Source organism: Cetorhinus maximus, chromosome 13, assembly GCF_964194155.1.
Source record: "Cetorhinus maximus chromosome 13, sCetMax3.hap1.1, whole genome shotgun sequence".
Classification (NCBI taxonomy): domain Eukaryota; kingdom Metazoa; phylum Chordata; class Chondrichthyes; order Lamniformes; family Cetorhinidae; genus Cetorhinus; species Cetorhinus maximus.
Window position 1 is genome coordinate 110,637,439 of NC_135891.1, and position 26,069 is coordinate 110,663,507.

The window sequence follows — 26,069 nt, forward strand, 5'->3', positions numbered from 1 at the left end:
AATTTCGACACCAATATATAGTTAGAGCCTTTCGGATAATAATCATCCCAAGATGGCTTACTGGAGATAAGATGGCAATGAGGGAGGTTATGAGGTAGCTGATGGCGTATCAAAGACGGTAACAAGAGGTAAGTTGGAGGTGTCCTGAAGGAGACTTGCCCCAGCTATTGATAGGTGGTGTGGGATGGAGAGGAGCTGTGCAGTAGATGGAACAGTAGGTGGAAGAGCAGAGGGTATGTGCTGGTATGTGGGGCAGGAAAAGATTTCAGAGAGGGAGTGATGCCATGGAGGGGTTTGACTAAGAGGACTTTGGTTGTTCACTAATTTCCTATCTTTGGGCAGGAGGACCGGAAAAGCTGTAATAAAGGTCGTTTGGGCTATTTTTACAGGGTTTCTGCCAAAGTTACAGCAGGAGATCAGAAAAACCGCCGCCCTCAACCCCCTGCAGAAATTCAAAGTGTTGATCTTTAATCACAGGACTAACATCCTAACCTGTAACCTGTAACCTGTGTGCCACTGACTGATGCAAACCTGAACTTCCCTGTTTGTAACTCAAATAGATCAAAGGCACAAATAATGATCTTTCAGTCTAACAAATCTTTTTTCATGCTGTAAATATCTCTTTAACTATAGTGATCAGTTATTCTTACAGTTAGGCCTTGTATTTATCTTATCTTGTCCCAGTTGCACTTGCAATCTTGTTCCCTCTCAGGAGTGCAGAGCTTCAGTTATGGAAACCAACGGTAACCAGAGAGCAACTAGTCCTTGTTTTTAGTGATTCTGGTCCACATCTTTTTCCACGACTGTTCAACTAGAAAGCAAAAACTTCAAAATAAAGCAGTAGCAATGTTGTGGAAAGATTTATCTAAGTCACCCACCATCCCAACTTGGACATATATCAGGAATCTCATCATCGATGGGTGAAGATCCTGGAATTCTCTGTCTCATGTCATCCTGGGAACACCATTGTCATAATGACTGCAGTGGTTCAAACAGAAGGGCCCACCACCACCTTCTCAAGGCAGTTGGGGTTCAACAATAAGTGTGGCTTTGTCAAGGCCTACCCGCATCCTGGTAACAAATATCAAAAGGGGATTTTTAAATGTTTTAGATGTTATTTATATTCCACTGATTAGAACAATCTTGTGACAAGTTAAGTTGCGTTTGTATAATCCTGACCCAGTGAAATAGAAATGATTATGACTTACTTAACCATTGCGTAACCTGTTAATATAATAAGTACATAAAAATGTTTCTTTACACAGAAGAAAGTCAGAGTATAGAATTCTCTGCCGTAAACTGCTGTTGAAACATTAGTTGATCAGTCTTTTTAAAAGGGAGATGGGTAGCTGTGGGAAATATTGAAGGATGTGGGAGCAAAAGGAGGGCAGTAGAAGGCTAGATGGTTCACCTGGCCAAGCACACTGGTCAGGCTGAATGTACTGTTTCTGTATCGCATCAGTCTATGTTAGTGACTTTTCCAAGAAACATTATCTCTGTTCTTTTGGTATTTTAATCATAACTGAGAGTAAGGCAGGGCGGAATCATGATTCAAGTTATGCCTGATGAAAAACACTGATGAAAAACTTATTTTCATTCATATTATTATTAATTAAAGCCTCCAGAAGAGTGATATGAAGAAAGTATATTTTTATATTTAATAAAATGTTTTTGGTGTTGGGCTTATATTTCAGTTATTTTTGCACAAGTCATTGAAAAATCTGGATTATCAGCCAACATAACCAACATAATTGGGTTTTTGTTTTGGCAGGTGGCTGGGGTAAAGGGTGATATTTTGCATTCGGATGGATGTAAGGTTTTACCTCACAAAGAAACATTGTGGGGGTTTCTGCTCTGCTACTGTAAGGCTTTTGGTTAAAGCTTTATTTATCAGCTAGAACTGTGTATGAATACCCGCGCCCATAATCTTAATAAGAGAGGCATCCAGTCCAGTAGTAAAATATAGGTAAGGTCAGTATCCTTAGAAACCATTGTTTGCCACAGTTTGGCCTCGGTTCCACCGAGAATAAGCACCAACTCGCAGGTAATTATTGATTTAGCTGTATTTAGGTATTGGCTTAGCTCTGTAAATTAAAGGGTGGTTCAGTTTTGACATCCTCAGTAAATACATTACGGGTAGGAGGGTTGTGTGTATTTAGGTTAGCATGTATTGCACAACTCAATGGTCCATTCCTCTAGTGATCTGAATGGCAGAAGGATATTGGTTGAGCAGCATGTTCCCTTGAGAAGGGAGTAGGATTTCTGGAGGATGGCAATAATGTCAGGAAAGGTCCTCAGATTAATAAACACAAAAAAAAATGTTTCCAGGTTTGTGATCAGACCTCTTTTGATGCAGAGCAGGGGAGCTTTTCCTGGTATCCTGTTTGACCTTTATTCCTCAATCATCATGGTCATTATCGTATAGCAGCTCTGGAGAAGGGTCATACGGACAGAAACGTTAACTCTTGTTTCCCCCTCCACAAAATGCTGCCAGAACTGCTGAGTTTTTGCGGCATTTTCTATTTTTATTTGTGGGAGATCGCTGCGAGCACAAAAAATGCCTGCTGCATTTCCCATTTCATACCACTACAATAAAAAAGTACCATATCGTCTGCAAAGCGCTATGGGACGCCCCATGGTCGTGAAAGGCGCCAAATAAATGCAAGTCTGCAAAGCGCGTTGGGACGCCCCACGGTCGTGAAAGGCGCTATGTAAAATGCAAGTCTTTCTTCCTCTTCATTGTTCACATTTTAAGTTGCACAATGAAATATACTGGGAGGGACAGACGCGCTTTAAGGGGCGTGTCCCGGCTCCAGGTGATTGATTGATGACGTTGCGCGGCTGTCGCGTCAGTCGGAGAGGCGACCGGAGAGGTAGCGGCGGATCGTTTGCGCGGGTTTTCGGCCCGATTGATCCCTCCCTCTCCCCCCCCCCCCCCACATACTCCCACCACCCAGCCCCTGGCCGGCCGGGAGGGAGGGAGTCCGGTCGGAGTGGGGCTCCCTCTCACCCCGACTGCGGCCTGAAATTAAGCCGCTTGAATCTGGGTCGCTTTGTTTCCTGTTTAAACCCCCAACCCAACCCCACCCTCCTAAAGCGGGGGGTAAACCCAGCTCTCCGGCCCCTTCTCCGTCCCACTGCTGGACTATCAGAGGGAGCCGAGTGCTCGTACCCCAGCAAGATACCAACCGGCTGTCCAGTGACTCCCCCTCCTGCTGCAGCAGGCCTGCAATGGAGGGAAGAGTAGGCTCAACGGTGCTGCATTCCATGGCCGAATAGCCCAGCGGCATTCAAAGCCTGGGATCACTGGGGGTACGAGGCACCAGAAGGCGCGCCCGTTTGCTGGTATCCCATACTGGGCATGAATATTGCTGGGCTATTCGGCTTTGGAGTGCAGCACTCCTGAGCCTACGTTTCTCCCCCCCACCCACCCATTGTCAGCCTCCTGCAGCACGTCACTGGATGTCCAGCAGGAGTGTGAGCCATAGCTGATATCCTCCCCCAGGTGTGTGCCCCTATATTGTCACCTTGGCTGGGTGTGAAACTGGGACCTACTGATCAGTATGGCTCAGTGAGAATTGGGGAGGAACGGGGAAAGCACCTCATTCTAATTCATTTTAACCTGAACTCTTGAGACTTGTATCGAGGTGTGTGGGTTGACTTTTAACCATTTGCGAGACCTGCGCTTATTTTTGTACTTCTGGCAGGCGACTAAAGGTTAGGGTGAGTGCTTGAAGGGACCAACACAGACTGGTTGGGCCAGTTGAGCTGTTTCCTTCTTGTAATTCTGTATACTATTAAAAACGAGACACACAATGAGAATAAACTTCTTCACAGGGAGGGTTGTCATGATCTGGACTTCTTTTAAAATTAATTCACGGGATGTGGGCTTCGCTGGCTGGGCCAGCATTTATTGCCCATCCATAGTGGCCCTTGAGAAGGCGGTGGTGAGCTGCCTTCTTGAACTGCTGAAGTCCATGTGGTGTTGGTGCACCCACAGTGCTGTTAGGAAGGGAGTTGCAGGATTTTGACCCAGCGACAGTGAAGGATTGACAATATAATTCCATGTCAGGATGGTGAGTGACATGGAGGGGAACTTCCAGGTGTCAGTGTTCCCATCTACCTGCTGCCCTTGTCCTTTTAGACGGTAGTGGTCGTGGATTTGGAAGGTGCTGCCTATGGAGCCTTTGGTGAATTCTTGCAGTGCATCTTGTAGATGGTACACACTGCTTCTACTGTGTGTTGGCGGTGAGGAAGTGAATGATTGAGGATATGGTGCCGATCAAGCAGGCTTCTTTGTCCTCGATGGTGTCAAGCTTCTTGTGTTGTGGGAGCTGCACTCAACCAGATAAGTGGGGAGTATTCCATCACACTCCTGACTTGTGCCTTGTAGATGCTGCACAGGCTTTGGGAGTCAGGATGTGAGCTACTCGCCGCAGGATTCCTAGCCTCTGACCTGCTCTTATAGCCACAGTATTTATATGGCTGGTCCTGTTCAGTTTCTGGTCAATGGTAACCCCCAGGATGTTGACAGTGGGAAATTCAGTGATGGTAATGCCATTGAACGTCAAGGGGTGATGGTTAGATTCTCTCTTGTTGGAGATGGTCATTGTCTGGTGCGCATGTTACTTGCCATTTGTCAGCCTGGATATTGTCCACTTCTTGCTGCATTTGGACTTGGATTGCACTACCTGAAAGGGTGGTGGAGTCAGATTTCATTGTAACTTTCAGTTGTCTTTTAATTGAAGGGGATAATTTACAAAGTTATGGGTGAAAAGCTAGTGCGAGAGACAAATTAACCAGCTCTTTTAAAGAGCTGGCATTGGATATAATTGGATCTTTCTCTACTGTCTGATTCTAATTCAGCGCTTTTAGAGTGCAGGCCCATAATTTTGTCGGGAAGTGTTGTGTATCTTCTGCAGGCTCCCAAGGTTGTCATATTTTGCCAGATCACTCAATTTCTGAATGTTTTAATGTATTAATTTTGTTCTTGTGTGCCCATAGAATGCTTCCTGTGACAATAACACAGCTTTTCTTTTGCTGACTGCTATTTGAAAATTATGATGCCCCTGGCACTGTGTCAACATTTGTAGGGTCTAACCTATGCAGAAAAGTTTGAAAACCCTATTTCAAGATATCTGTGTTCTCAGGGCTGTGATGAAATTAATTAATACACATAATAACTGCTGAATTAGTGATTAGAATTTTGTTAATTCGGTCATCTTCTAAATTGAGTCACTGACTTGCATGTTTTGCTGTCAGGTTGAGAAATGCCAGTAGAAATATTCCTATTCTGCAGATGTTTTATTGCATGTTATGTTTGGGGGTTGGAGAGATGCATTCAGGGGATATTGTAATAAAGCAGGTACACTGTTCACTTTGACAAAAATATGCTACACTAGCTAATTCATGGCTGTTTGTATCTTTTTATGTAAGATTCACACATGAGGTGGTATGACATCAAAAAGCAAGAAGCGTGTCATTCTGCCCACTCGACCAGAGCCTCCCACAATCGAACAGATTCTGGAAGATGTCAGAAGTGCCAGACAGTCTGATCCAGTATTCGCTTCGTTAGCCGAAGGCTGTGAGGGTATTGTATTTTATCCTTGAAAATTGCAACTTACTTTATTTTTATTTCTGATTATTTATTATCTTTTAATTATCAGCCGTCTTGTGTTAATCTTTTACATCCAGATCCTCTATTGTCAGTCAGTTTTTAAAAATGAATATGCAATCATTACTGCAAAAGCACCATTTCGCGAGGCTTCTCTGCTGCGGTTACACACGAGCGTCAGCCTGAGATAAGATCGCGACAGTGTGTCCTGAAATGTCACCATGATTGCTGGGTTAACTGGGTTAACCAGTTAAGTTAGAAGATCCTGGGTTCAAGTCCCACGCCAGAGACCCGAGTACAATATCTAAGCTGACACTCCAGTGCAGAATTGAAGGAGTGCTTCAATTGAAGGACTGAAGGAGTGCTGCACTGTCAGAGGTGCCACCTTTTGAATGAGACTGTAAAGTGAGACGTCGTCTGCTTGCTCAGGTGGTAGTAATAGATCCTGTGGTACTGTCTCAACGAAGTACAGGGGAGTTCTTCCAGGTGTCCTGGCTAATATTAATTCCTCAACTAACAGTAAGAACAGAATAACTAGTTATTAAAAAAATGCTGCTTGGGGGAACTTGCTATGTGTAAATTGGCTGCCGTGTTTGCCTATATTTTAACAGTGACTATAGTTAAAGCACTTCATCAGCAGTAAAGCACTTTGGAATGTCCTACGGTCATGATCTACACTTTACAAATGAAAATTCTTTCTTTAATTTCGGGAAAGTATAGGTGGGAGCATATGCTTTCTCCCAAGATTAAAAAGATTGAAAACTCCAGTGGACTAATTGGCATATTTAAAATCTGACTTTGTCCTGAGCTACAACTTTGCATTTGCTTAAGTGGTCTCATGTCATTCATTTTAGAGCGCTCGAGAGTCAGGTCACTTATTCAACTTGTAGATTATCTATTTGTATTAGGTCTGCACAGTTGAAATCAACTTGTATTGGACAGTATAACTGCTTCCCCCCCCCCCCCCCCCCCCCCCGCCCACCATTGCAACTTGGCAATGTGTCAGTGAAGCTGTTTCTGCTGATGTTCACAAGATACTTGGACTCAGCATTCCCTCTAACTCTTTTTTTGCATTGCATGGGTGATTTATTTAAATAGGCAGCCACACATGTTTAGTACTTCAAAGGGGCTGACTTGTGTGCAGCCTGCGTGGGGACTTGCAGATTGCAGCATAACTTAGAGGGATCATTGCTTATGGTTTATATAAATGCATTAATATGTCATAATTCACCTTCTGCTTTGTTACACTGTGCAGTAACTACCATGAAAAATTTCCCCTTAAATATAAAACATGAAACTGAAAATTCCCTGTTAGCTCAGCGTGTGAATGCACAGGCTTCTGCTGTCAAGGAAGAGTAGTTCCTGCTTCTGGGGCGGTTCCAGGCCTCATCTACTTTGATTCACAAAAGTATAACGCAAAATCAAATTATAAAAAATTTAACTTTCGCACCTGTGGTTGGAATGGACGTCAGCGTCATTGTGCAATTAATAGGAAACGTGTATCCTGTGGAAATCAAGCGAATCCGGAAGGTGTCTGTAAATTTCTGACTCCGAGCTGTAAGAAATAGCATGAAATTACTTAACTTTTGTTCTTTTTTTAATGCGTTTTCAACACTTTTAAATGCGACAGGTGCACTAAAGTTTTATATGAATAGAAGATAGATATCTGGATTTATGTTATTTTAAGTCACTTCATATTTTCTGTGTTTATGTGAAGTTTTCTGGGACATCATCTTTATAGAGATTGAGAGTTTTTAATGTATCTTCGTCGGGAATCCAGTTGACACTTGATTCCTTCATGTTTTTCTTCCCTGCATTGGCATCAATGCTCATATATCCCTTCTTGTAGCATGGCGATTAGAATTGAGCACAGTGATGTGATCAGTGCACTGTGGAGCCTGAAAAATAATATCATTAGAAGTCCTAGCTATATTGCCGAACATTTTTAAAGAGCCCCACCATGTTGTTCAGATATTGGTGACATTGGCAATTATTCTCAGATCTCTTTGATACTGCCAGTGATAATACTCTTCCATTCATTTTGTGCCTAAATTGCAAACTATTTCATCTATGTGCGATACTTCAGATTTCTCAGTATTAAACTTCATCTACCCATCTAAATAATTGATCCCAAGCCTCCTACTAGTCCTTAGTTGCTTTTGCCTTTTACTGTTCTCCCCATTTTATCTGAAAATTTAACATTTTCGGTTTTGTTTTAAAATACTTTCGTGGTAGCATTTCTGTATAATTAAAAGGGAAGACCAACTGTTGCTGCCCTAACTTTGTTTAGAAAGTTGAAACATTTATAGGGTTAATTTCTTGAGCTTGTAGATTATCCAGCTTTGACTCAACTTCCTCTTTGTTTCAGAGTTCTGCAGTATGACTTTGTGGTCTTAAAACAATTTATTGCTAACTAAGTATTCAATGAACTAGGCACTAGGAAGTTCTGAGGAACAAAGGGACCTTGGTGTGTGTGTCCATAGATCTCTGAAGGTGGAGGGGCACATTGGCAGGGTGGTGAAAAAGGCATATGAGACACTTGCCTTTATTAATCGAGGCATAGATTACAAAAGTAGGGAGGTCATGTTGGAGTTGTATAGAACCTTGGTGAGGCCACAGCTGGAGTAGTATATGCAGTTCTGGTCGCCACATTATAGGAAGGATGTGGCGACCAGAGTGGATGCAGAGGAGATTCACCAGGATGTTGCCTGGGATGAAACATTTAAGTTATGAAGAGAGGTTGGATAGACTTGGGTTGTTTTCGTTGGAGCAGAGAAGACTGAGGGGCGACCTGATCGAGGTGTCAAGATTATGAGGGGCATGGACAGGGTGGATAGGGAGCAGCTGTTCCCCTTAGTTGAAGGGTCAGTCACAAGGGGGCATAAGTTCAAAGTGAGGGTCAGGAGGTTTAGGGGGGATATGAGGAAAAACTTTTTTACCCAGAGGGCGGTGACGGTCTGGATTGCTCTGCCTGGGAGGGTGGTGGAGGCGGGTTGCCTCACATCCTTTAAAAAGTACCTGGATGAGCACTTGGCATGTCATAACATTCAAGGCTATGGGCCAAGTGCTGGTAAATGGGATTAAGTAGGTAGGTCAGGTGTTTCTCACATGTTGGTGCAGACTCGATGGGCCGAAGGGCCTCTTCTGCACTGTGATTCTGTGTGATTAAGTTGGAAAGCAGCCAAAGTTAACTCTCACTTCTCCGTTTGTTGAGATGGGCGTTAAACAGTCTTCCTACTCACATTTTCCATTTGAGAAAAATGTTCTTGTATTCTCAGGTCTTCCTGTAATGAGCTACCAATGCAGAGGATGACCAAATGTCATCATCCTAGCCCACTTTTCAATCTAAGTCTAAAGCTGTGCAGACCCAAATGCTTTCAAGGAGAGAGCCATAGGGACCAAAAAATCAGAGTGGTCCATTTAGCCCTTCGAGTCATTCAGTGAAATCATGACCGATATGTCAGTTAACTCCATCTACTTGCCTTCGCCCCATATCCCTTAATGCCTTTGGATAACAAAACTCTATACACTTCAGACTTAAAATTTACAATTGATCGAGCATCAATTGCCATTTGCAGAAGGGAGTTCCAAATTTCTATCACCTTTTGTGTAGAAGTATTTCCCAAGTTCAATCCTGAAAGATCTGGCTCTCATTTATAGACTACACACCATAATCCTAGACTCCACAACCAGCAATAATAGTTTCTCTCTACTTACTCTATCTGTTACCCTTAATATCTTAAAAGCTTTGCTCAAATCACTCCTTAACCTTCTAAATTCCAGGGAATACAACTGTGATTTCTGTAACTTGATCCTAGGAGTCCAGGTATCCTTCTGGTAAATCCACTGTATGCTCCATCTAAGGCCAGTATATTCTTCTTAAGGTTTGGTGCCTAGAACCGCTCACAATACTCTAGGCATGGCCTAACCAGGGCTTTGTAAAGCTGAAGCATGACTTACCCCTGGTTTTCTCATCTTCTAGATATAAATAGCCTTTTTGATTATTTTTTTGGACCTCCACTGTTTCCAAGCTTTTCACCATTTACAAAGTATCCTATCTGTTCTTTTTAGGTCCAAAGTAGAAGAGCTCATACTTGCCTATGTTGAAATCCATTTTCCACAATTTTGCCCATTCAATTTGTGTCATTATCTCTTTGTAATTTTATGCTTCCATCCACAGTGCTTATAAAGTTTCCTATCTTTGTGTTATCAGCAAATAGGATATGTTGCTTTTTATCCCATTATCTAAGTTTTAATAAATACGGTGAATAGTTAGGCCTGACACAGATCCTTGTGGGACACCACTAGTCACATCCTGCTAATTAGAGTACCTGGCCATTATCCCTACTCTCTCTCCTGCCACTCAATCATTTTCCTGACCAGGTTAATAATTTGCCTTCAATTCTATGAACTTCAAATTTAACTAGCAGTCTCTTATAAGGAACTTTATCAAATGCCTTCTGGAAATCCATAGAAATAGCATCTGCTGACATTTCCCCTCCACCACTTCAGTCTCCTCTTCAAAAAAAAAAATTCAATCAAGTTTATCAGGCGTGACCCAGCCTTTACAAATCCATACAGTCTACGTCTGATCAGCTGAAAATTTTTAAGACGCTCGGGTCACTCTATCCTTGATTATAGACACTAGCAATTTCCTAACAACAAATGTTACACCAACTGGTCTGTAATTCCCTGGCTTTTCCCTGTAGCAGAGTGACATGAACAATTTTCCAATCTAGCCAGTGGAGCCACTGTCCTTTGATAATCAAGCTAAGATTGGAAACATACTTTATGAGAAGTTCTGGATGTCAAGTCACAACCTACCACATGTCTTTGGAGGGTCTGAATAATTGAACAATGTTTTTTGAAGCAGATATTTTATGAAATGATACACAGAAGTTAGGTCAGGTGTTCATTTTAACCATCAGAATAAAATAACTTTTTTAAAAAAAATTTTTTATCCCCAGAGTTTCTGGCCCCAGTAAGAGCAGAAGTGTTGATGCCAGATGTGGAGACTCAGTACCAGCAAAGCAAAGCTTATGTTGAACTGAACAAACGTTTACAAGAGGAGCTTAGTGAGTTGGCGTCACAATCTGAGGAGTTGAAGAAAGCAGGGGAACAGCTTGATCGAAGTATTTCTGAAATTAAAGATAAGAATTTTCAAAACTAAACAAATTGTAAAGAATAGTTAGGACTACATTCTAATTGATGGAAGATAAGAAAGCAGCCATTTCAATTGGACGTCATTCAAAATTTGAGTATGACTTTTCCCTTTGGTTTTGTGAAACGGATGAAGAGGTGGCCTTAGACATTTCGAAGATACTGGATCAATATGGCTACAATGGATTTGTGGAGCATCGGGATCAAGTGGCTGGAAGACTGATGGTAAAAGAAGTAACTAATGTTATCCAGCAAAGTAAAATCACCATCATTATCTTGTCGCAAAGTTCTCTGGACAGCGCCTGGTGTCGCAGAGTCGCTGAGTGGAACTTGCAGCATTATATTGAGAAGGGAAGCAAGGTTCTCCCAGTTTATGTTAATTTAGAGGCAAAACAATTTCCATCAGCTTTAAGACACATTAATGGGCTTCATTATGACTCCATGTTCTTTCATAAAAGATTGTTGGATAGCTTAAAACCAAGAAAGAAATCAATGATGCAAATGAAAGATCATGTGGCACAAGGCAAATAAATATATTTGGAGTATGTTGTTACCTGTGATTTTCATGTATGATTAATAAATGGTACTGTTTCAAATTTATGCTGTTACCTTAAAGTGCATTGCATGGCAGAGTGAACAACAGAGACAGATTCACATCAAGGTCACTGATACAATTTCAGACCTACACTAAATGTCCCCTCAGTGCATCATTGGTGTTTCCCTTAAGCAAATCCCATATTCCTTTAAATCAAGGTTTATCTTTACTACCTAATTTCTAGTAGTATGATAGCATAATCTAGAGGCTGTAGCAATAAATCAACAGAGGAAATAGGAGCAGGAGTAGGCCATTCAGCCCCTTGAGCCTGATTTTGATATATAAACTGGATAATGTAATCTCACATTGCCATGCTTGCATCTCCAATATTTGGAAAGACACAGTGATTGATAAGATGATGTGGCCAAAAATAAACGAGCAAGCGTTTTATCTTGCAACAAAAATAACTTGCATTTATATAACACCTTTACAGTAGACAGTGCCCCAGAGCGATTCATGGAGAAATAAGGAAACAGACGAGGAAACTATGTCACCAGAAGGGTTCAAAATTGATAAGGAAGAAGTGTTGAATAGACTGTCGAGTACTTAATGTTGACAAGGCACTGGGACCGGATGAGATGCATCCAAGGATATTGAAGGAAGTGAAGGTGGAACTTGCAGGGGCACTGGCCATCATTTTTCAGTCTTCCCTAGACTCAGGAGGCCACAGAGGACTGGAGAATTGCAAACATTACGCCCTTGTTCAAAAAAGGTGGTAAGGATAAGCCCATCGATTACAGACCAGTCAGTTTAACTTCGGTGGTGAGCAAGATTCTAGAAACAATTGTTCGGGATAGAATTAGTAGTCACATGGAGAAATATGAGTTGATAAGGAAGAGCCAGCATGGATTTCTAAAGGAGTAATCATGTTTAACTAACTTGCTGGAGCTTTTTGAAAAGATCAATGAGGGTAATGCTGTTGATGTGGTGTACATGGACTTTCAAAATGCATTTGATGCAGTGCCGCACAACAGACTTGTGCGAAAAGTTATTGTTCATGGAATAAAAGAGACAGCAGCAATGTGGATACAAAATTGGCTGAAAAATAGGAAGCAGAGAGTAATGGTCAATGGATATTTTTCAGGCTGGAGGAAGGTTTGTTGTGGAATTCCCCAGGGGTCGATATTGGGACCCTTGCTTTTCCTGATATATATATATTAATGATCTAGCTGTTGGTGTGCAGGGGACAATTTCAAAGTTTGTGGATGATACAAAGCTTGGGAGTGTTGTAAACTGCGAGGAGGAAGTGTAGAACTTCAAAAGGACATAGACAAGTTGGTGGAGTGGGCAGATAGGTAGCAGATGAAGTTCAATGTGGAGAAGTGGGAGGTGATGCATTTTGGTAGGAAGAACATGGAGAGACAATATAAAATAATGGGTGAAATTTTGAAAGTGGTGCAGGAGCAGAAAGACCTGGGTGTTCATGTGCATAGATCATTGAAGGTAGCAGGACAGGTGGAGAGAGCAGTTAATAAAGCATATAGTACCCTGGGCTTTATTAATAGGAGCATACAGTACAAGAGCAAGGAGGTTATGCTGAATTTATATAAGACACTCATTAGACCTCAGCTGGAGTATTGTGTACAGCTCTGGGTGCCACATTATAGAAAGGATGTGAACACATTGGAGAGAGTGCAAGAAGAGGTTTACAAGAATGGTTCCAGGGATGTGAAACTTCAGTTACAAAGGTAGATTGGAGAAGTTGGGACTGTTCTCCTTGGAGAGAAGGCTAAGAGGAGATTTGATAAGAGATGTTCAAAATCACGAGGGGGCTGGACAGAGTAGTTGGGGAGAATCTGTTCCTGCTCATAAAAGGATCAAGAATGAGAGGGCACAGATTTAAAGTAATTTGCAAAAGAAGCAAATGTGACATAAAAATCTTTTTCACACAATGAGTGGTTTGGGTCTGGAATGCACTGCCTGGAAGTGTGGTGAAGGCTGGTTCAATTGAGGCATTCAAGAGGGCATTAGATGATTATTTGAATAGAAGCAATGTGCAGGGGTACGGTGAAAAGGCAAGGCAATGGCACTATGTCATAATGCTCGTTTGGAGAGCTGTGCAGATACAATGAGCTGAATGGCCTCCTTCTGTGCTGTTAAAATACTGTGATTCTGTGAAGGAAAATTAATGGACATCATCAAAAAAGCTGATATGTTGGGTGATCATCACTCAAACGAATAAGTGAGGGTATTAAAGGAGGGGTGGGTGGTGGAAAGGCACAAAGGTTCAGGGAAGGAATTCCAGAACAGAGGAATTGGACAGCTGTCTGTGATGTGTGAAGGAATGAGGATGGGAGGAAGACAGTTTGGGGGATGGTTGTCAATTTGATGGCCATAGAAATAGAGAGGATTCAGGCTATGAACAAATGTATAGGCTTTGGGAGACTAAGAGTCAATGTAGATTAGTGTGTCAGGTTGATGGGCAAGCAGAACTTGATGTAGGATAGCTGAAGTTTAGAAAGTGGAGAATGGGAGGCCAACCAGGAGAACTTTAGAATAGTTGAGTCTGGAGGCAACTAGAGCATGGATGGAAGTTTCAGCAGCTGTTGGCTGAGATAGAGCCAGAGGTCGGTGATGTTACGGAGGTGGAAGCAGATGGTCCTTGTAATGGAGAAGATCTCGGGATTGAAACTTGGCTCCATCAAACAGGTTGAGAGATTGCAAATGATCTGGTTCAGCCTGAGACAGTGGCTGGGAGGGACGAGGAAATGGATTTTATTTATAATAGATTTTAAGGTGGGGGCCAAACATGGCTGTGGACTTCCCAATGCTTAGCTGGAGGATATTGCAGCTCATTCAAGACTGAAATGGAGGCCAGACATGCAGCCTGACAAAACAAAGTGGAGTGGTCAGGGCAGGTGTTGGACATTGGAACAGAGTCAAATGTCTACAGCACACGTGGAAGTTAGTCCTATGTTTTTTCTTATTCATTCTTAGGATGTGGGCATTGCTAGCTGGGCCAGCATTTATTGCCCATCCCTAATTGCTCTTGAGAAGGTGGTGGGAGCCACCTTCTTGAGCCGATGCAGCCCATGAGTATGGGCACACCCAAGTGCTATCGGGTAGCGAGTTCCAGGATTTTGATCCAGCATTGAAGGAATGGTGATATATTTCCAAGTCAGGATGGTGTGTAACTTGGAGGTGATGGTGCTCCCATGCGCCTGCTGCCCTTGTTCTTCCGAGTGGTAGAACTTGCAAGGTTTGGAAGGTGCTGTCAAAAAAGCCTTGGCTAGTTGCTGCAGTGCATCTAGTACATTGTACACACTGCTGCTACGGTGTGCCAGTGGTGGAGGGAGTCAATGTTTAAGTTGGTGGATGGGGTGTTGATCACGCGGGTTGTTTTGTCCTGGATGCTGTTAATCTCCTTGAGTGTTGTTGGAGCTGCGCTCATCTGGGGAGTATTCCATAGCTCATTTTTGCCTTGCAGATGTTGTTTGCGTTGTTGTAGATGGTGATAGAGATGCAGAAAAGATTCACGAAGATGGTTCCATGGTTGAGGAACTTCAATTACGTAGATAAATTGGAGAAGCTGGACCTGTTCTCCTCTGGGAAGGGAAGGTTGAGAGGAGATTTGTTAGAAGTGTTCAAAATTATGTGGCGTCTGGACTGAGTAGATAGGGAGAAACTGTTCCCATTAGTGGAAGAATCATGAACCACAGGACACCGATTTAAGATGATTGGCAAAAAATGCAATGGCGACATGAGGAAAAATTTCTTTACGCATTCAGTCATTAGGATCTCGAATGCACTGTCTGAGAGTTGTGGTGCAGGCAGATTCAGCCGTGATTTTCAAAAGAGACTTGGGTTATTATCTGAAGAGGAAACTTTTGCAGGGCTACTGGGAAAATGCAGGGGAGTAGCACTAGGTGCATTGCTCTTGTAGAGAGCTGGTATAGATATGACGGGCCGAATGGTCTTCTGTGCTGAATTATTTTGTGATTCAATTTTGACTTTCCATGCCAAGTATCCTGACCTGAACTCAGTATAACTCACTTGCTGCCCTACACTGGCTCCCCATCTCTCCCGGTGCATTAAATATAAAATTCTCCTCCTTTTAAATCCCTCCAAAGCCTACTCTGATCTCTGCAACCTCTTCCAGTGTTTCCTCTCTTGTGTCCTTCAGACCTCTGATTCTGGCCGTATATGCTATTTCCCCCCATTCCTCACACTCATCCCATCCTTAATGGTTGAGCCTTCAGCCACCTTGCCTGTATCTTTTCAGAAGTCCCTACCTGAATCCCTTCTCTTCTTCCCCTCCCACCCCACACCCCCTTTTTAAAATAACTCTCATAACCAATCTTTTTGATTTAGCTTTCAGCCCAATTTTCCCCCACCCTGTCCTATGCTGATTTTACTTGTCCCTTTTCCATCATGATCAAGTACCTTCGGATATTTTATTTCATTACAAACATTACGTAAATGTGAATTGATGTTTAGGTTGGGCCAAATGTTGCAAGTAACTGTTCAAAGGTCACAGGTTTTGCTTTCTTCTTTAATAAGGGAAAAATCCACGCAAGTGCACTATAATTCAAAACACGTTTTCTCATTGTATTGACATAAGAGTTACAATATGTGTATCGAGAATTTAGCGGGGAATGCACATTATTTACACCAATCTTTCTTTCCGTTCTCTTCAAAGTTTCTTCTTAAAAACAGCCAACCTCTTGATCAAAAAAACAAAAACAACAGCCTTAACACACAACGTTTCAGAAAGATGATACAAAATAGTTCGAGTTATAGCTTAACACTGTACAACACTGTGAAACACCGACTGATACACACAGACATTTGAAGAAACTGTCTATTACAGAATGTTAATGGTTCCTTTCCCTGGTTGAATATGCACACTATAAACATTGCTGAAAATAGGGATATTATACACTGCTTATATAATCTATCCACTGAACAAATCCATCAAAATTATCAAAATTTAATTTAATTAAACCTTATTCCAAGGTTTAAGACCTTTCAATTTCAGTAAGAACTTAGCTGTTTTTTGGCAGACCTGGGTGGGAAGTTGAAATGTATATGTGGTCCTTTAAATCATGAATTGTATATTTTTAAATATTAGTGTGTTTGCGGTTAAGTTTAAGAAATGGAAGATAATTCATTAATCAGGAAACTAGCTAAATAATTTTCTTCATAACAGCTGCAGTGACTTCTTAAATTCAGTGACTGGCATGAGTTGAATGATGATTTTGCATGTGGAAAGTCAAAATCAAGTGCAATCTTTGGCAGGGTTAGAGGGCTGGAGTAAACTGGACCACACTACCCTGCAATAATTCAGTTGCCAATTTAAAAACATACATTCTGATCCTTATTTTAATATCTCTGCTACATAACTATGTGTGTCCACATTTATCATGGAACTACTGATGCAAATTGTCATGCTTCCACTGGTGAAGAGTGTAATTACAGCTTGGCAAGTTTGCACTGGCAGCTTTCATTATAAAAGTGAACATATGATTTATTTATAATGGAGAAAATTGACAGAAAGTATGATTTTTAATGTATTACTAATTGATCTCCCATGCTTTTATACAGGGAGTTAGGATAAGAATAGTTTAGATGACGCAAAGTTAGAGTGCAGATTATAATTGGACTAGGGCATTCATACTTATTTAATCCCTGTTTCAAAGCCATAAATTCTGCCCTTATTTTTATGTATCGCCAAAATTCCTATATTCAAAATTATAATGGAAATTGCCTACGTAAACTTGTCACATTGTAATTACACCCTCCTACCAATAGTGGTGTTGCAACGTGTGCACCACAGATATACTTACTGAGAGTGCAACCACAGATATACTGTGCTTACATAAGCAGTTTATAATGGAAACACTTGACAGGAAGTTCTCACAGACATAAAGTTGTTAATATTATTAATAGATACAAATTGTGCTGCACATGGAATGTTTTTGTACTGAAATGTAAAATCAGACTGGGGTGTAAGTTAATCATGAATTCTTGTATCTGAAACAAAAGCGCCAAAGTGTTTGCTGTATCATCTGTTACTATTTAGTATTTACAAATAGAATCACAATGCAGAAAAGGAGGCCATTTAATGCACCATTTGACAAGATTTGCAGCCAGAATTATCTATTTAAATCTAATTCCCCTGCCTTTTGCTTGCAACCATTTTGATTCCTTTTTATGGATTCATAGAAATGGCTTTATTTTCAAGGTAATGAATAAAAATAAATATGTGACATTTTGAATGTTTGTATTTACAGGACAGTGCATGATAATGAGACATCAGGACCGCTACTGCTTTTGATGTTTCTTTGTTCATGTTATTGAGGTGTCTGTGTCAAGGAGTTTGAAAGGTTTTTTCAGAGATAATAGAATTTGTGCACCCGCCACCTGTACTATATTTATCACAGGTAACTATACAATTAACAGTAATCGATATATTAATTGCAATAACTGCAAGCTCAGTGTAGGTTGATTTACATGATATTGTCTTTCATTTGTGGGCCTAGATATTATGAAGTCCATTTTACAAATTTACACTTTTGGCTCAGAGCTTAGCATAAGAGGAATGCTGGTCAGGAATTTGTATGCAGAGGTCCGTGTGCACTGCAATTTTTACACTCATTATTACAGTGTAGGGTCCTCACCTTTGTAGCTAAATTCCTGACTCAAGCTCTTGTCACGTGAGATTTGGGCACGGAACGTTAATTTGTTAAGTCCACCAATATGATAAAAGGTAGAAAAATAAACTTGCATCTATACAGCACCTTTCACAAACCCATGTTGTCCCAAAGCACTTTACAGACAACTAATTACTTTTGAAATATAGTCACTGTTGTTATGCGGGAAACGCAGCAGCTGATTTGCACACAGCAAGCTCCCACAGACAACAACGTGATATTAACCAGATAATACATTGATAGATGTTGGTTGAGGGGTAAATATTGGTCAAGACATCCGGGAGATCTCCCCTGCTCTTCTTTAAAATAGTGCCATGGTAATGTTTGCATAAGAGGATAGAGGAGGCCGCATTTTAACGTCTCATCTGAGAGGTGGCATCTCCACAGTGCAGCGCATTGGAGTGTCAGCCTAGATTTTGGGCTCAAGTTCCTCGAGAGTGCTACCAACTGAGCCACAACTAATACCTAATAAAAACTGTGAATGTGTTTTAATGATGATAGATTAAGCTGCCTGCAGTTTTCCCTTGAAGAATATGCGTGGAAATGACAATACAGAGTACTGCGGAATGTTTATGACATAGATCAGCTGAGACAAAAAGGGAAATTACATAATGTCATAAATGTATGCGAGATTACTGAGTAAATGTTGCACAACAAAATGGCATATAACCATAATATTTGCTTAAGTCAGAGTTTGTGACAATCAGGCAGAGTTCCAAACTGAACTGAGTGTATTCATTCCTGTGAATGGCCTTGCTTCCCCAAATCTGTTCAACTGAGTAATCCACAGATCAGAAGTACATGACATGCACAGAGTTCTGTGAACATTGTAACCCTATGTTATTTCAATATATTGTCATGCCTAGTAGAGGCATGTCCTATCCATTACTTTTAAAACACGAGCTGCAATCGGTTTGGAACCTTCTGGAACTAACTTTCCTTTTAAAATGGACACTGATGGGCAGCAAAGATGGCCGCCAATGGGTCACCTGACTCTCAGTCCGTGGATTCCAAAAAAACGCCACACTGTCCCAGGACAAAAGGACCTTCCTGACTGAGGATGTGACAATAGCAATATCCTGAGACCATCCAGACTGTATTCCTGACTAGAATGGGTCATTCTGAAACCACGGCAATGATTGTCTCAAACCCCCATGGCGGATACCTGTAAACTCAATGACCCAGATTGCAGCTAATTAACTTAAGTCCAATATGCATTTTTAGAAGAGAGCTGTGAAGGACCACATGGCAAGACAGCCATGTTGATCACCCTTTTGAAAAAGGAAGTCTTTAAGTGCTGTCGGCAGAACCACACGGAACAATTGCAGAAAAGCAGCAGAATGAAAAGGCAACAACATTTATGTCTTGTGACCTGGAAACAGCAAGTAGGCTCTCCAAGCCTGTACCCTTTCAAGTCTACCGATACAAAAAAAAATTAACCACCTGATATCAAGACTACAAGTAACTAACTTCATGACCTGCTAAAAATCCACCTCTTCAATGGAATCCTGCAACAATTCTGATCTACGACTCCGGCTTTTTAATCCACCTAGATCACACTTCACGAGTGAAAATGACTTCTTTATCAGGCCTGTAATGCATACTTTCTTTCAAGATAAGCTAAACACGTGGGCCAGAATCTTTGGGTCTGCAAGTGGGGGCAGGCCCTGCTCACCGACGTGTAAAATGACACGCGGTGACATCGGCCGTGCATCCTGACGTCACCACACGTCATTCTGATCCTCAGTTCGGCGGGCGTGCACCGGAGTCGGCTGCACGCCCGCCGAACTGTCAAAGGCCTATTAAGGCCATTTAAAAATGAATTAAAGTGATTAACTGAGCTGCCCATCCAACCTTGGTTGGTGGGCAGTTGAAGAGCCCAGGCGGCCTTTGCATTTATCATAAAACCTCATCCCACAGGCAGGATGAGGTTTCATGAAGTGCTTATAAATTGAATGAAAGTTTTTATTAAATTTCACTGACATGTCCCAGCTCATGTGGCACTGTCACATGAGGGGACATATCTTAAAAATGTTTTTTTTTCTTTATCAAAATTTTTACAAATCAAACTAATCTCCCTGAGGCAGCTCTGTGCCTCAGGGTGATTTCTGCGCTCTTTCGCGCACATGCGCAAAAGAGCACAGGCCCTGACCCAGCCCACTCCCCCCGCTTGCACAGGGGACGCTCAGCGCTTCCGGGTGCGCATCATGCTGGGGGGCTTTAATTGGCCCGCCCACGTAAAATGGTGGCGAGCGGGCAGCAATTGGCTGCGCGCCCTCTCCCACCTAACCCCCCCGACGGGGAGAAAATTCTCCCCATGAATTATGAACTATTGTTTTGTTTATAACTTGTAAAAGTGCACTGTTCTCTCCAACTGTATTTTCCTGTGTGTGCGTGTGTGCGAGTGGCTAAGTGACTGACATAGCATTAGATTGAATGCCTGAATAAATAACCCTCTTTATTTAAACCCAGGAAAAGCTGACTGGTAGTTATTCAAATTGACTGTACACTCAGGGGGTAAGAAACACACACACCTTCCTTTTCAAAACACACTGACTAGAGACAGTAAGGGAAGGAAACAGGAGTTTCAGTTCTCTCTTATCCCTGTCCATAACTATATATATATATATATATATATACTTTTTTTATCCTTTCGCGAAATGTGGGCATCACTGGCTAGGCCAGCATTTTTATTGCCCATCCCTAATTGACCCTGAGTGTATAATATATATAAGTTAGTTCATAGCAACTATACCTACTCATACTATAGATATAATAATTACTTTTAATGAGATCTCAATTATAATTTATTTTTCAATTCCCACTGAAACCTTAAGATCTTACTTCCAAGCCATGTTTCGTCTATTAATGGTATCTAGTATATTTATTTGTATGCGAATCTTCTTAAAATTAAAATAATGTGTAAAGGAATGAGCTCCCTTGATGAGTGGACATTGTCACTGACTATTATTGTGTAGAGCCATACAGACAAGGAAGATCTCAGTTTCAATCCCTGATGCGTTCTGAGCTAGCTGATCTCAGCTGTAATATAGGAGTTGGATGCTACAACTGGGCCTAGAAATCCCTGGGTTAGGGACATTGGGGTGGGGGGTGGTGGTGTGGGTGGGTGTTGGGTGACGCAATTAGCCATGGTTCTTATTCAGTGACTGTTTGAAAATGTGTTCAAATGGCAGTTAGGTGAGAACCAGGAGTGAAGTTGATTGTAAAAACCAAAAACTGCGGATGCTGGAAATCCAAAACAAAAATAAAAATACCTGGAAAAACTCAGCAGGTCTGGCAGCATCTGCGGAGAGGAGCACAGTTAACGTTTCGAGTCCATATGACTCTTCAACAGAACTGTTGAAGAGTCATACGGACTCGAAACATTAACTGTGTTCCTCTCCACAGATGCTGCCAGACCTGCTGAGTTTTTCCAGGTATTTTAATTTTTATGGTGAAGTTGATTGTGATGTCCCAGTGATTGAAAAGCCTATCCATGTTCATTGTGTTAGGTCACAGATGAAGAACAACCACTTGAGAGAAGTATATGATGGCTGCTTGAATGACGTAGAATGTTACCCTAACATTGACTTATTAGAGGATAAAAGGGCAAAAAACTTGGGCAGGGTGGAGTGTTAAATAACAAAATAATTAGTTTAGTTAAAAACGGAAATGCAGCCTTTTTTCTTAAATAGCTCCTCAGGCAGCATGTAACCTTGCAACTGAAGCTGCAGAACTTTATTTCCACTGTAAGGTTCAATTCAATCATGATTGATCAGTTATTTTCCTGGGTGACTATCCGAGTGGAGTAAATAACCACAGAATCTGTATTTCAATACGACTGATGAGTGCATTGTACTTTGATGCAAGGTAATGAACCTGCAATGAATCTGAGAATAATGGTACAAGCTATTAATATGCTGCTGCCTGAGCAAGCCAGCATCGTATAAACAAACTTAAAAAGGGACATATTGAATAAATTAACCAGCTAATTGAAGGACCAACCGCACAAGTTTGGAACGAGCAGGACAGAAGACAATGTAAATCAATTAATATGAAATATGTGTAGTCTTGTCAAAGCGATGGCAAAGTAAAGGACAGACACTGAATCTCTATTACTCGACCCTCCCTCAATAGGACAATTACATTAGAATTTTAGGGGATACAATAGTATTTCTACATCAGTAGCAAAGACATGAGACTCAAATTACCTTCTTTTTAGTTTGACAGCACCTTCCTTTAAGAAATGTTCTTTGATTCTGTACGTTTCACAAAGTTACATTTCTCATAACCATTCGAAGGCTAATTGGGGTCAGTGCAATTCCAGCAGAGGAAATATTGTAATGCAGAGGCGTCTGTGAAAGAAGTTAATTGAACGCTATCCAGTTTGCTTCGTTCTTCAGGAAGGATTTGAAGATTAAAAACAAGGAATTTAAACTTGATGCACTGAAGGTTGGGAAGCCAGTTTGGTTTGGCAAGGATTGGAGTGATAAGTTAACAGAACCTTGTGACATCAGAGTTCTGCATGAGTTAAATGCTATGTAAGTTGCCGTTTACAAGCCAACAGGAAGGGCACTGGAAAGGTTTAGTCTTGTAATGACAAAGGCATGGATGACCATTTCAGCAGCAGCAGCTAAGTAACTAAGAAAGAACAGAGCGGAGATGGTTATTAAGGAAAATAGATTGTAGTTTATATACTTTTTCCATAGCTCAGTACCAGTGATTAAGAATGAATTAGGCAAGACATTGGAGATTGTACATCATGGATCATGTCTGACTTCTCCATAGTAACCATTGATTGTGTCTAAACAGGACAAATTAATGTTCTGTTTAGCAAGACAGTGCCCATGCTCATCCATTATTATCAGTAGAGAAAGTAGGTATTGTGTTTTAAGGGGAAATAAAGTCCTTAAATTGTCTGAAAGATTTGTTCCAACTTCCTATCTAAATACCTATGACTACAACAGTTAGTATGGAGTGTAATATACAATTCTCCCTCTTCGCACGATCACAGTAATTCTCGGCAATATTTGCGAGAGGAAAATTCCTTCCGCACTGAAATATTCTACAGAACAAATGTTAAGAGCCATTGTGACCTATTTTGATGGAAATACATTTCCCTTTTGTGTGAAGGAGCTTTGTAACTTCCACTTTGAAAACCAGAAGGATTCAAAAGTAGGAAGCACAGCTTGCTGGTACCTGGATGATATTAGTACTTACAGACACATTAACCCACTGTGCTCTTTGCCCCATTGAGTCCTGCTAAATCCAGTGTTTTGCGGGAAGCGATGAAATTTAACTATGGCTGGTATGGCAATCTTTAATGAAAACTATAAATTTACAATTTTTCAGCTTTTAATCAAATAAGAAAGATACTCTGTGGTTCAGTGTATTCCACTCATTCTATTTTTCAGTTTGCAGTTAAAAATAAATCCGCCTTTCTCTGCATGTTGTACAAAAAAAGTGGTGTTTTGAAGTGATACCTTAACTCAATGTCAAACTGCACATTGCCCCAAAACACAGGAGGGTGCAAAACAGCAACAACGACAGTCGAATGGTTTGTCCATATGATGAAACCTCCAGGAATACATCTAATCAATGTTGGTAACTCTAGTTGGGCGGTGGTAATGGATTACAAATAGCCTCGAGTTAGGAAGAGAAAAATTGTCCCGTGTTCCCAGTCATAATAATCCAATGCCCCCTGCTACTGTTGTACATCTGTGAATATTGGGGGCAGACAAGATTGTGCTCAGCAAATTATGTCCCTTTTATGCTATAAAGAATGGCCACTTGGACCAAGTAATGAAGCATAATGGCATTATATCCCTCCAATAACAACAGCACCTACTTGCATTTATACAGCACCTTAAATGTAGTAAAACTTCCCAGGCGCTTCTACCCAAGAAAATTTGACTGAGCCACATAGTGAGGTATAATAGGGCGGGTGACCAAAATATTGATTAAAGAGGTCATTTTCAAGGAACATCTTAAAGTAGAGGGAGGTGGAGGGGTTTAGGGAGGGAACTCCAGCGCTTAGCACCTTGGCAGCTGAAGATGCCAATGGTGGAGCAATGAAAACTGGGATTGTGCAAAGAGATTGGAGGATTGCAGAGATCAAGGAATCAGCGCCTTCAAGAAAGCTGGCTGGAACTAGAGGGGAAAATGTAACAACTACATCTAGGTTTTTCTGTGTAAAAGAAGTTGAAGTATACATTTGTGATTAAAGTTAATTGTAGTTTGTTTTTTTTTGGCAAATGAGTTAACTTAGAGTCAAAACTGGCAACTAAACTGACATAATTTAGCAAAAAGAAAGGTTGGAAGTCCATTAATAATCTGAGTTGATGTATTTTTTAATGAGACAAACATTTAAAATACATGACTGTGTTATAAATATATACACCACATTTTTCTGATATGCAAAAGTGCCGATTTGCACATTTGTTCAGTAAAACATAAAAATCCTTTGATGAGGCAGTGATAAGATGGCATTGTGCGTTGGCCTGGGGTTTCATCAGCCCCAGTGCCGCCTTCATTAGCCAACAACTACTGCCTTCATTCTGTTTGCACCACAGTTAAATATATTTTCTGCCAAACTCCAGCACGTGGTATGCCAAAGAAAAAAACACATACTACTTAAACAGCACATAATTACAGACGTGTCAGTCATGCCTATATTGAATACTAGATTTTGTCCTGTAAAATGAGATGCTTCTACTTGAAGGTTTAAAATAACCAACAGTCAATATGTTTAAGGACTTCAGTTCCATTGCCATAGAAACCAACCCCAGAAGCAAGACAGGCCTAGAGTTTCCATGATTTTTAAAGAGGCCATGTTTTAAATTGTCTACAAAGCTTAATTTAAGCAATAGCAGTCAAAGATCAAGCATATCTGAATATGCTGTTATTGGTTTTGACTTTTTTTAAAAATGTATTGTTTGATAACCTTTGACATCCAGCCTTTTTTTGCACCAGAAGCAGAAATACAAGCTTACAACTACAGTTATTTAAACTTCTACTTGATCTCCTGTGGCATTGCACATGGGGGAGTTAAGACCAAGTACAATATTCAGGTGAAATAGGGTTAGGGAACAGTGGATAATTAAATCATGTTCCACAGGCGTAATTCAGTCAATACTTTAAAGTCATTCTGTACTTATATTTATATAACAAGTAGATAATTTTATTTATAATTCAATAAACATTTGGGAACAGAGAAGCAGAATAAAGTTGGTTGGAAAAAAGGAGTTTCTCTGCAATACAGGAGAAGCCAAGAGGGAAAATTGATGTGCTACAGCCTCAACACTGGTAGGAGGATGTAATTACAATGTGACAAGTTTACATAGGCAATTTCCATTGTAAAAGTGGGCATAGAAATTTATAATGGACAAAACTGACACAGGCGTGACAAAGATGTAACAACAGGAAATACGGTTTTGTAAACAGGGAGTGCACACATATGAAAGTTTTTAATACATTACAGATAGCAGATAAGAGGAAATCTTGCTTGATTCCTCTTCTTAGACAATAATAAGTATATTGGACTCCACCGTGATACTCTTCGGATGGAATGTCCATCAACACTTACTGCCCATATTCACACAGGGAAAGTGATAGGGAAGGATTCATTGCGAGGTCATAGAATCATACTCGAGCAGAAATCAGTGGAAAATATCAGGAGAAATAATATTGACACTAAATATCCTCTTGATCAACACATCTTACTTTAACAGGATCATTAACTACAGAGAAACAGGACACCTATATATCAGAAGAGAATTGGCCCAATTGCTCCTTTCTTGTTAAAAGTCCACCTGACCATCTTGTTTTCTATCTTCCTCAATCCCACCCTTTTCCACAAGCTCACAAAATAGCTTTTGGTGAAGAAGATCATTTTGTTCATTTGGCATCTTCCTTCTAGTTTACCAGGCATTATCTTCCCAACACAAGCATCCAGCTGTTTCTTAAATGTGTCTTGAAATGCATGTAGCAGCCCCTTGAGCTTACTTAAAAGATTTACTTTGTGAAATTATCATGTTAGAACAAGAAA

The 26,069-nt window shown here is 40.9% G+C and overlaps 1 protein-coding gene across 2 annotated transcripts; it reads left to right on the plus strand.

Annotated features, from left to right (window-relative positions):
• Positions 1-2,830: 2,830 nt before the first annotated feature.
• Positions 2,831-11,319, plus strand: c13h19orf25 (chromosome 13 C19orf25 homolog). 2 transcript variants are annotated; one of them, XM_078556025.1, is made up of 3 exons: positions 2,831-2,873; positions 5,437-5,590; positions 10,582-11,319. In XM_078556025.1, exons 2-3 carry the CDS (start codon positions 5,455-5,457, stop codon positions 10,782-10,784), a joined length of 339 nt encoding a protein of 112 aa, XP_078412151.1. In that variant the 5' UTR covers positions 2,831-2,873; positions 5,437-5,454; the 3' UTR covers positions 10,785-11,319. The 2 variants fall into 2 exon arrangements, with proteins under 2 accessions (XP_078412151.1, XP_078412152.1); XM_078556026.1 differs by lacking the exon at positions 2,831-2,873 and adding an exon at positions 3,488-3,723.
• Positions 11,320-26,069: the final 14,750 nt, after the last annotated feature.

Bases quoted from the DNA above. Each gene is read 5' to 3' on its own strand.
- c13h19orf25 (XM_078556025.1), top strand. From the start codon at position 5,455: ATGACATCAAAAAGCAAGAAGCGTGTCATTCTGCCCACTCGACCAGAG. The intron at 5,591-10,581 runs GTATTGTATTTT...TTTTATCCCCAG, and splicing joins GTTAGCCGAAGGCTGTGAGG to AGTTTCTGGCCCCAGTAAGA.